The following is an 11980-nucleotide window of genomic DNA, read 5'->3' as shown; positions in this document are numbered from 1 at the left end:
CCCCGTCCAACTTTACTCTTTTCTTTACAATGAGGCTTCCAAATAAGTCATGGTCGTACGGCAGTGAAGCATGGGTGTTGGACACTGATGTCATGCTGTCGATGATGACGATGATGATCACTGTGAAAATAAACAAGTCACGATGGTGATGCGTCGTGACTTGTGCTTGTTTTCGAATCGACACTGTTTGTCATACACGTATGTCACCAATAAACTGGTGATGAGGAACTCGCACCTTTAACAAATGCCATGCTTCCTGCTTTCTCTCCCCTAATATTTGTCTGTTTGTCACAAACGTTTGTTTCGTTTTCCACTGGTCCTTCACTTTCCTCTTTTTCTCTTCGTCCCTCCGGTTTTTTTGCATCCTCCAGAAGCCGAATAATCCCTTTGGGAAACCCGAAGCGAAACTGCATGTTCAACTAATCGAACCGTCAGATGCTACAGAGTCGGAGACTTCGAAAGAGCATGTACTCAAAGTAAGTATCTATTCATGTGTTGCGCTCATAGGGAATGAAGCAGCTTGTTGGACAACCGGCATGGTGCACAAGCAATTCCCCGGTTGACCTAAATCTTCTCTTCAAGCGGTCAGATTACTTTGGTTTGGCGTTATGTTGCTCACTAAACAAGCTTGGGGGTGAGATGGTTCGAGCGCGGATTCACTGACCGGAAAGTTTGTTGTTCGAACCCAACCCCTCTGCCCCTCGACTGCCCCTGTCTAGGCTTGGGCAACTTGGCAGTATCCCAGCCCTCGTGTATCCTGTGGGTGGTATGACAGCTAGGCATTGAAGGGGTTCCTCAATCAATACACTTCAGATCATTTCTGTGGAAGTTGGGAACCATTCCCCTGAGTGAACATTTCTAGTTCCCTTGACTACGGGAAGAAACTTTTTCGAGGAATCGTTTGGGATCCCTGGACGCGCGTTTTGTTCAAACCAAAGACGTCTGGTTTGACCTTTCAACATGGTCCATTCGCCAGAACACCTATATCCACTTTACACCAGATAGGTTCGGTTAAAAGCCAGATTAGATTGGGTTACTAAATTGAATCCGACGACAAAATTTGCCATGGAATTGAACAAGAAAAACAGTATCACAAAGGTCGAGTACTAGAAAATAACAGTCGTTCAGCTGTAGTACCCTCTCGGTGCCTAGCTGCTATGCCACCCGAAAGAAGCACGAAGGCTCAGATACTGCCAGGTTGTCCGATCCTAGACAGGAACAGTCGGGTTCAAACCACGCTGCGGTTGGTAAGCTTGCACCCTAACCACTTCGCTATCTTGACCCCACTTGTAAGTGAATTTCAGGTTGGATAGTCCAAACATCTAGACAAAAGTCATCGGTAGTGGTTTACCGTTTAGAACTCCTAACACGCTGTATAGCGTTCTCAGTTTGCGACGAACACACTCCCAACACAGCATGACCAAAGTTAGCTGACGTTTTTAGAAAAATGCACCCGAACGGTTAGCATGAATTTACCGAGAGGACTTGGGGTGGTTAAGCACTCTGCTTCGTTTCAACTGAACTCAGTTTACAAGCTATAAACCGTGTACCATAGGCTACTACAGCTTTAATCACCGGAAAGTGGGGCAGTGTGGGACATACAGTGAAGCATTGGAGGCAAAGGCATGGGTAGCTACGCATGGAAGGCGATAGCTTTGATGCCACTGACTGCGCGATTCGACCATTTCTGTCAGTGTCACTAGCCATTGGTGAATTGAGTCCCGTGGCCCCCATCCAACGAGGCGGCAGTTGCCAACCCGACTAAGTTCACTGCCTAGTGTTTTCATACTTCATTGCCAGGTCATACACTGTCCGCCTATCGGTCGCTTCCACTCAGTACAGGACTGGGAGAAAAGAACTCTGCGGGGCAGACGGTCTTCTGGCATGCGGAGCACCGGCGTAACCTATGAAGCGGGAAACTTCCTTCTTCCTAAGACCTTCCTCTGGTGTACCTCGGTATTACTAATCCCATGTTCCCACCAGACCTAACCAATGCTTCGGAGACACTGATGATCGAACACTGACATCTTCCGTATGTCGTCTGCGCGTAGGGGCCACGTCTCTGATCCATAAAGCAGTGCGGATCGCACCATTGCAGTGTGAACATCTTGACAGACACTCACGTCACATCGGTACCATAGGTGTCGGAGGCTGAAGAAATCTGCCCCGAACTTGAGAAATAATCTCATCTCCAGCCAGTCCACCGAAACCTGTATATCTGCCCAAGTTTATCTACAACGTCGATTGGCTCGTCTGCAAGCATGAGGTGTGGGTTTGATCCCACCCAGTCTTGTAGCAACACTTCCCACTTTGCAGGTGTGAAGCGCATGCTAGACCGTGCGGCATTTAAAATGGTTCGAATTTTTGAAAGATCTCTCACAGAATAGAGGTTCCTTCAGAACACGTCAGACGACGACATGATCAGCACGACGGTGTAGACAACTCGGTGATAGGTCCTGACCAAAGATGCCACATCATTGTCTGAGCTGACCTGACTCAAACTGACTAGACGACGCAGAGAAATGTCAACATATAACTGAATTTCACCTCGTTTGGTCACCTACTTATTTGACGCTCCTCGTGTTCCAAACGCGGAACAATCCCTCCCGCTTGTCGGATCCAGTACGTTTGTTTGCGAGTGGCACATATTTACTGCCGGTTCTCCAAGTTGAACTTCAATCTGTGGCCACTCGAGTCTCATAACTGTTCCTAGTAATGACTTGTACGACCTCGTAGGATCGTTTATGAAGATCTCCTTTTTCACTTCTGTCTGTACACTGTACAGACAGCTAGATAAAGTGGTCATGAATAGTGGTTTTGAAAGACTTTGCAAACATATTTGTGGCCAACATCGAGAACTGATCAACTCAGCGTGTTTACGCTATGTACTTTTATGAACGCTGTGTTGATGACGACGCGTTGGTTGTGCGATGTACGAAGGGCCAAAACCCCAGCGGGTGTAGGGTTTAAAACAGAGTGGATATCCTTCTTGGAAGATTTCCACCTTGAACAGATTAGAGGAAAGTGTGTAGGCGCTTGGAGTTTAGATGAGACGGTGTATACACTCGGTTTGGAATGCACTTTCCATGCAACTAACCTAAAGGGCCTGGCTAAAGTAACGAGAATACTACCGACATGCCGCAAGGATAGTCTGCCCCCCCCCTCAAACTGCGTTGAACAGAACCTCATCCACCAGTCTACATTGATTTTCATCTCCATCATCCTCGGACCGAATAGCTATTCGAAGTTCGGACAACCTCCGGTGTAGAACAAACCGTTTATTCTCCAAACGGGCGCACAAGGCGCGATCCGAATCTCTAGTAGTGAAGTACTCTCCACGTGTTGGAGCCCACTTGTCCAGCAAGGCTTGGTTTTCAATTTGACTTTGGCGTGGTAAGGTAGGAGGCATGAATGCTTACTCTGTTCCATAAATACGTTTTCTCCCGTACCACTTGTTTCTTGTCCAGTTCACCTCTCTTCGCTCCAGTTTAGTCAAAGTTCACCCAGGTGACCCTTTCACCCATTGATGACGTCATATCTTCAGCATTGATCGTTCACACTTGCACATTCGGTTCTGCTCTCAATAGCTCTTGCATCAGACAGTCGGACAAACCGTGGCAAAATTGAATCCCCCAGAAATATCTTTTTGTACACAGCTTCATTCGCAAGTTAACCATAGATGGAATGATGTCCGCGATCGGTCTGGAATCAGGAAAGCGAACATTACTGTGACTAGTTGACTAGTTTGCTCGTGGACGTGAGGACCTTTCACTCTCTTCTCATTTGTCACCTCTCCTCCGACAGATTGAGCAAAAAGACGCACGTGGCGTAGCTACAACCTACCTGATTCAAATGCCGCCCAACGTCATTGTTTGTTGGAAGGCCGCCATCCGGTATGCGCAACAACTCATGGTATGTGGCGTTGGTTTCCTTGTGTAGTTCACGCCGTTCTATTGACCCAGATAACATGCATCTGACTTGCTTGCCTCTTGTGTGATCTCAGCAGTAGCCCTGGGGGCGCAGACGATATTGTCCACACTCACGTGACCGCATTGATCGACTACCAGTAGTACATCCAATCAGTTTACATCAACGCACACATAGTATTATTGAAGTGTGCTCAAGCTTGAGCACACTTCAATAATACTATTGTAAATGGCTATTAATCATTTTAGTCACGTGATAACCGAACAGACTTTTTCTTTCGTTTCAACTTTAAAAGGAAACAATACGGGGACAACGCGCTGACTGAAAGCATAGAATTATATATGATCCGAGTTGGCGCAATATTCAATTCACGTTTAATTGGATGTCTAAAGTCTCACACGTGTCGGCTCATTCGCTTGTCCTCGCTACTTCAAGAATTGCGCAACTTTCAAATTTTTCCGTAAACTTGCCACGTCTAGAAATGCTTCTCACGGTGTTACAACTAAGGATTTAGCCGAGTCTCTCGATTATGGTGGTATTTCTCCACTTCTTGTTTCAGCTAGCACGTAATTCGAGATGTCGCAGTTTATTTTCTCGGCAGAACACACTACTAACAAGTTTGTTGACAATTGTTCAGCATCCCACTACCGGTTTTGCCATTCCTCTCGGGCTTACATCAAGTAGGCGCAGTCCGCTAGTTTCCGTCATTCGAGCACCGAATTGTACACGCTCATTTGCGAATCTTATTGGTGCTAACGGAACAGTTATCTGAATTTCTCGCTTAGGACACTGGATGTGCTATGCGAAGGCCGCCTTATGTTTCAGTTGGCATGATATTTGACGTATCGACATATTGAAATAACGCGCAGTTAGTCGGTGAAGTCACTGTTTCGCCTTCTTCGTTTCGTAACCAGCTACTGACCAAGTCAAGCAAGGTCAATGTGTTCTTCAGGGATCAGTTATCCGCCCTAGACAATTATCGATCCGTACTAAATAATTGACTCGGTATTCGGATCCCCGACGTCAACTTTCACCTTGGTTCTGGTTCATTGCATTGGCACAGATCAAAACGAGCTGGTATTCTCTGTGGAGTCCGATCTATTGATGAGAAACTGAGCATGTCTGCAGTAACAGTATTTTCCTTAACTTATTTCTCCACCTGAGCCTCCCAAGCTAGCGTTCACGTCAAACAACCACCAAAGGTGCACAAGGTATATTAACTCCCAAAACGAGGTCAGGAACACTTGTACAGCGCTTCGTATATATAGCATAGGCGGTAATAACGTTCTGGAAAGTCTGACGCCCACTGGATGCGCTATGGGCAACCGGCATTCGGCCAATACTGGGTCATGATTGACTGTTGGGTCCAGACTTTCGACCAGTCAGATCTCGTCTTGATGCCGGACCGGCAAGCGTCCCGAATTCTTGGCCAATTATGCGTGGGATGGGCTTCTCGGCCGTAACAGCACCTGACTGCGGGCAGCAAGGAGGGATCCGTGTGGAGTTCCGCCTAACAATGACCGATACTCCTCCATCTTTGTAGGATCCACTGACCTTAAATTTTAGTTTGGAAAATCACTTTCTTATCGCAGTTCTGGTATTACTACATTGTTGTATGTCTGCTCCTACTAGTTTAGCATAGTGTACATTGTTTTCTTTTCAGGACGAGGAGAAACTCCTGACCCCATCCCTTGCCCGAGACACGCTAAAGAGTGAGTTCTCGTTGCTTTGTTCCATATTGAACGATTACTTGCCCTACATATTCCAAAAGTAGTAAGTAGTAAGCTTCACGGAAGAACCTCGGTTTTTTCGTCGTGGAACCTGTTTTTCTAGCCATAAGTATTCGGTGGTTTTCCGTACTGCTTGCAGGCTTTCCAGTCGTAAAACTACTCAAGGCCGAATGGAATAACCCTCGCTAATGCTTCCATAAAAGTGGAGAATACCAGTTTGTCCTTACATCGATTTTCCCTGGTCAATCTCCGCAGTGCCACGACTGCCGTGATGGTCGTGCTCTTGGCCATCCGTTAGCTAAGCGAATGGTCACCCTCAGCAGCCGCCCAAGATCACCCATCACCTCTGAATGTCACGGTGGTCGGAGTTTGGTGTTAGAGGACTCTGTCTGAATGTGATCCCATGCGAATGTGCTCGCATCTGGGCTGTGTAGTCCCCGGTCTCAGGGAGTCGCTCTTTCTCCGCCCGGCACTTTCTAATCCCACAGGTTTGGGAGTTTGGATGAGTTTATGAAGCCCCAGAATTTAAGGAAACCAGCCAGTTTGGGGACATTTGTCCGAACTGTATTCATTTTATCTACCCACCAAGCCCTACGCACCTGTAGGTAGGACCCTGAAAAATAGCAAGACGACCAGACAGGTTTTTTGCTATTGTGGACAACGTTATTTCATTCGAAAGCCGATGACTAGCAAAACTCTGAATAGTGCCCATATAGCACTTAACCCCTTTTACGAGGACCGCTTACCTTGCTGGTGGAAAGATGGCGGCACACTGCGTCCGCCCGTAGGCCTGAACCATGTGGCTAGGGAACAGTGACTAATTGAACGCCACCCTAATACACATGCCATTGCGTTACTGTCAACCCCCTTCTTGTTGCGCTTTTAGTCATCTAGATGGAGTCATACTTCTAATATTTGGAAGTTCTGTTTTAGCCAATGTCTGAAACATCGACCGGATTTCAAGGTGGCCTGACAGAAGCTTTACATCTGTGAAGGTATCCACCTTGGAGCAAATATAGCTCCTGATTTGTCAAGTTTTTTGTCATGGTATTCCGGGACGATAGACTTGTAGGATTGCCCTGTCCAGATGCACTTTTTGCCAGTAGGAGCGAAAATGCGAACGGAGTCAACAGGAGGTGTAATGCCGACATCGCGCTGGAGTTTAACTGTGTCCAAGGACTCATTGTTTGCCTGTCGTAAGGGACTAAATTCTGTCTTCAAATACTTTTGAAGAGGCACGANTTAACTGTATCCAAGGACTCATTGTTTGCCTGTCGTAAGGGACCAAATTCTGTCCTCAAATACTTTTGAGAGAGGCATGATAGACATGTTACATCCCTGACCAGGGTAGCTCTCAATATACGGCCTCCCAGAACCACGTAGGGCCTTTTCCTGCTTTAAGGGTCACTATTAGAGTTTTCGCTGGTTGGCTTTTGGATTAAAGTAGATTCGGGCGTTTCTGTTGCAGATTTTTTGCTTTGAGCCCGTTCGTAATAGTGTTACGCTGATCCCTCCGTCCAAGATTGTCTGGTATGTTATTAGGTATCAAATCCACTCTCGTCATGCACTACTCACATACCATAACTAGTATAATGTTATGTTGCAAGGATTGGCGGTCTTAGCGACTCCGCACCCTAGCCGTAGTCGACTGTTGTTACCTAACCGGTTATGTATGAACTCGATTGATTCCACTTAACTGTACCGTGACAAGGATGAGCCGGTTTCCTGAGTTTCTCGAACCACACCTATCGATCCATCATTGGTTCCATTGGCCTGGGCCTTAGAGAGCCTATACTGAGACGGGCCGTATTATGTAACTGATTGTGTGTGACAGGCCCTTGGCATTATTTCACTACATTTGACTACTTCCTTTCAAGGGGAGTTATTCAGTAAGTTTTCCGTCGGCGGCCTGTCTTCTGCCCTTCAGCGTCACTTTCTTCTTAATTTGCACGCGATGCATCTTTGTTGCCAATCCAAGCTAAGAAGTACTCGTTTCCTCCGAATGCCCAAACACCTGTCCTATATTCGTTACAGTACCTGTTAAGTCCCGTAGCTGTGCGTTCTTTGCTGAAATTCAGGAAAGCGCTTCTTTTCAATGCAACCCACTTAACTGCCACCCCGTGAATGCTGCGACCGATCTTACAATTCGTGAAAACCTATGACCAGTCATTCTATACCAAGATCACATTTCCAATTGTGGCGGCCCCTAAGAGCGAACCTTCCGAATGGACGCATTTCGAAATCCCCAGTCAGCAACGTAGTAGTAGTTTCGAACGGGGGTCTTCCCCGGACGCATTTCGAAATCCCCAGTCAGCAACTTAGTAGTAGTTTCGAGCGGAGGTCTTCCCCAAACGAGGCCAATATTCCCTCCCCCTTCACGGTGGTCTCTCTACGAGGGCATCTCTTTAGCTTATAGTCATTTTATCTAATTTTATGGGAGGAGTCCTGGGTGGATGTTCATAAAATCATCATCATCATTGTCAGCAGTAAGAACCGCGTACTCGTCGTACAGTGGTTGTAGCTGCCACAGTTTCGTTCACCGATGATTTGGGGAGGTGGGGTAGGTAGCTGCGCATTGCATGCGCGAGCTGGTAAATTGGTGCACTAATCCAGAACTATCAGTGGGTTGTCAAGCGGCGGGGGGTGGAAAAGGAGCTATGCATTGAAGACAATAGCTTTGATGCATGAGCGCCATTGAGGGCGCGACTGGGCCATGTCTGATAATGTCTCTAGCCATTGATGTGGCCCGTCTCGGGGTCCCCATCCAGGAAGACGGCAGTGACCAGCGCAGCTGAGTTTGCTGGTAATGGCTTTCATACTTCGCTGCCAAGTCATTGTTTGACCGCCTCTGGCTCTCTTCCACCCTTCACATGGTTGGGCGAAAAGAGCCCTTCGAGGAAGTCGGTCGACTGGCATACGCAGCACGTGGCCAAGCCAACGCAACCTGTGCAGTGTGATCAGTTCATCTATCGAGGGTGAGTTATTTCTCCCGAATACCATTCGACGTACTTCAGAATTGCTGATCCGGTGTTCCCACCAGATTCGGGCAATGCTCCGAAGACATCGATGGTCAAACACTGAAAGTCTTTTGACGTCCTCGGCGCGCAGCGGCCAGGTTTCTGATCCATATAGTAATATGGAGCGCACCGCAGCATTGTAAACTCGACCCTTGACAGAGAAACTGATGTCACGCCTACGCCACAGGTGACGTAGGTTCGCAAAAGCTGCTCTGGCCTTCCCAATCCGGATGGAAATATCATCTTTCGCGAGACCACCGGGACTGATACAGCTGCCCAGGTAGACAAATTTGTCTACTACCTCAATCGGTTCATCCGCAAGCATGAGGCTAGGGTTCGAGCCCACCCAGTCTTGCAGTAGCACTTTACACTTTGCAGGTGTGAAGCGCATACCAAACCGCGAGGCAGAATTATTTAGATTATTTAGTATTGTTTGCAATGCCACGGGGTCAGATCCTAGAAGAGCTATGTCGTCTGCGTACTCGATGTCTGTGAGCGGAGGCCCAGGGAGCACTTCGACCCCACAGGCATTAGAGGCTGGTAGTGAGTCTTCCATGATCGTATCAATGACGAAGTTAAAGAGGAAAGGTGAAAGAGGACAACCCTGTCGGACACCACTTGATGTGGTGAACTCAGGAGAGAGCTTCCCGTAGACCTTTACACGGCCGCGGGAGTTGGCGTACAGCGCCTTAATGAGGTTCAAGAATTTATGAGGGACACCTTTGCTCCACAGACAATGCCATAGTGCTTGGCGGTCCACAGAGTCAAAGGCAGCTTTCAGATCAAGAAAAACAACCATTGTTGGTTGCTGGAAGCAGTGTCGCTGTTCCAGAATCTGTCGGAGGGTGAAGATATGGTCGATGCAACCTCTTGCAGGACGGAACCCAGCTTGGTTTTCACGGATCTGCCTCTCCCTGTGTTCAGTCAACCTTCGAAGGATAAGGCCAGAGAGCACCTTCGATGCCACAGCTAACAGGCTGATGCCACGGTGGTTTTCGCATAGCGTCCGTGTACCCTTTTTGAAGATAGGGATAACTGTCGACATGCCCCATTCTGCAGGCACTTGCTCTTCGTCCCACATAGTACCAATAAGCTTTGTCAAGTGGGTCACCAGGGAATTTCCGCCTTCTTTGAAGAGGGCTGGATACAGACCGTCCGGTCCTGGTGCCTTCTCACGTTTCAGTACGGCTACTTCATACCTTATTTCTTCTTCCGAAGGGGGATCAAAGTTTATATTCCATTCGCCCGTATGCACTATCTCTTCATAAAATACGTGCGGTTCTATCCGAACTTACCCTGGAGACGTGATAGAGTTAACTTATACCCACGTCAACTGAAGAAGCTACTTCCACTCTCCTCAATGCCAGACTTGTGACATATTGTAGTGCCAAGGAAGTCATATGACGTTTCTCAGTTGTTCTGACTTCGAGTTTGGACGGAAGAGTAAATGTGTGCATAAGTACACTTCAGGCAGCAATGCGGTCATCTCCAGGACGTGTGGCCTGGTTCCAACATCCGGCAGTACGCTCCAGCATATTGGGAAGCCACGGTTTGTTGGTGCCCTACTATAACCCACCAAAAAACTAGTTATATGGTCAGAAAACGATGAGCATTAAAAAAGACCTCCGTGTTACGTGAACTGATTACAATACGTATATATGGAAAGATGAACTTACCGACTGATCATTGATAAATCCCATTGTTGGTCCGGATGCAAGTTTCGTGTTTTCTTCGCCGTTGTAGCAGCTACACGTATTCCTTGGTCATCCGCGACTGACGCGTTGGGCTAATGTGTTGAGTATGCCTATGTTCTGACGGATGCGTGGTCTGCGTCTGTGTGTGCTTGGCCCTTATATATTTCGTTACAACGAGTGGGACGTGAAAACCGTAATGTGAAATCACATGGCGTCTTTTAAGAGTTCACGGGACCGGAGTTGACTTGTTGTTGACATGTTGTTCGCCGACGTATTCATCATCACGATGTTGTCTCGTGATGCACGTTGTGTGATGTGGAACAGACAGAGCACGAGGGAGGCAGTGGACGCGGATGCACTAATCTGATTGGGCGACCGCTGCAGGTTCACACTCTTTCACTAATTTGCTCACTCCATTCGCTTGAGATGTTTAAACTGAATATGGGAATGTAAGTGTGAATTTCTTGTGAAACGTGCATGTTCCGTAGTTCTCAGCCTACTTGCGGGCATGAAGCAACTCACCCATTGCGTCCTGAATTTGTTTTATTTTACACTACTCATGAGTAGCTTAGAGATCACATATCAACATCGACCAGATTTTAGCGACCGGTTTTTTCACGCATTATTGTTCGACCTCCGTCCTGCTATGTTAACAATTGGAAGTTGGCACTCTACTAATATCTTCTGCAATTTAACCCGAATCGTGCAATCACCACGCCTAACTGCATGTTGTTGTTGCGACCACTTTGTTGTTCGTTTCTGGACGTGCACTTTCTAATGTCACAGAGGTGAGCGTTTTTCATTCGTCTGCGGGCTAATCAGGAATCGATTTAATGCACTGAATCGGTGAAGGTTCTTCTCCGTGTTCTTAAGAAAGTTAGCTTCGCGATGACTTTCCGGTGGAATGTGGAACGTCACGCAAAAGGCTATTGTCACACAAACGCTTGCTGTCCATATACTGGAGCGCAAATGCACACATGTCAAGATACTTGATAAGTGGATTATCCAGTTTCCGTCGACTATTGGTCAGCGCTGCTCAACTTATCCAGAGTTACTCTTCGAGTGTTTTGCCAAATCGCCCGTGATTGTTGGAAACGGTTGTATCATTCTTGGGTTACTTAGTCCCTCAGTGTGTTTCAAAAATCGACGCAGAAGGGTCGTAAAATCGCCTGGATCCGTCTATCATATGCGGGAAACAACGAATGTGACCGCGCCCATGTTTAAGACCAATTATATATAACACTTAATCGTGTTTCATTTCCGAAAGAGTTCAGCGGATCCCTATGTGAGTTACTTGCCTGGAGGTTAATGGTTGAAGTGTGGCTTCTCATTCCTGGCCCTTCCTTCAAGTTAAGTATCACACATGCCAGGATATCTGTCACTATTATACCAAGATGTGGTAACCACGGCGAGATGGTTCAGTGGTTAGAGCGCGAATCTACTGACCGGAAGTTCCGTGGTTCGAACCCGACCTACGCCTCTCGACTTCCCCCGGTTTAGGCTTGGGCAACCTGGCAGTATCCCAGCCCTCGTGCTTCCTTCGGGTGGCATGGCGTCTAAGCGCTGGAGGAATGTTAGAGCTGAACGATATATATATATATATATATATATA

The 11980-nt window shown here is 47.3% G+C and overlaps 3 protein-coding genes across 3 annotated transcripts in view; 1 reads left to right on the top strand and 2 right to left on the bottom strand.

Annotated features, from left to right (window-relative positions):
• Positions 1-11980, top strand: part of T265_04454 (hypothetical protein) — a gene marked incomplete at both ends in the record, with an annotated part of 58105 nt that overhangs the window by 32406 nt on the left and 13719 nt on the right. The window contains 3 exons of the mRNA XM_009169203.1: positions 372-476; positions 3805-3912; positions 5591-5639. Coding sequence (XP_009167467.1) covers positions 372-476; positions 3805-3912; positions 5591-5639 — 262 coding nt within the window. The remainder of the gene's footprint in view (positions 1-371; positions 477-3804; positions 3913-5590; positions 5640-11980) is intronic.
• Positions 3164-3409, bottom strand: T265_04452 (hypothetical protein; the record flags this gene model as incomplete). The annotated part of the gene is made up of 1 exon (XM_009169201.1): positions 3164-3409. The coding sequence occupies one exon, from the start codon at positions 3407-3409 to the stop codon at positions 3164-3166; it is 246 nt and encodes an 81-aa protein (XP_009167465.1).
• On the bottom strand, positions 5275-8233 carry T265_04451 (hypothetical protein; the record flags this gene model as incomplete). The annotated part of the gene is made up of 2 exons (XM_009169200.1): positions 5275-5481; positions 8159-8233. The coding sequence occupies 2 exons, from the start codon at positions 8231-8233 to the stop codon at positions 5275-5277; spliced, it is 282 nt and encodes a 93-aa protein (XP_009167464.1).

This window comes from Opisthorchis viverrini (genome assembly GCF_000715545.1).
Source record: "Opisthorchis viverrini unplaced genomic scaffold opera_v5_76, whole genome shotgun sequence".
NCBI lineage: Eukaryota > Metazoa > Platyhelminthes > Trematoda > Opisthorchiida > Opisthorchiidae > Opisthorchis > Opisthorchis viverrini.
Note: the sequence above shows the minus strand (reverse complement) of the source record. Positions and strands in the feature narration are given on the sequence as shown.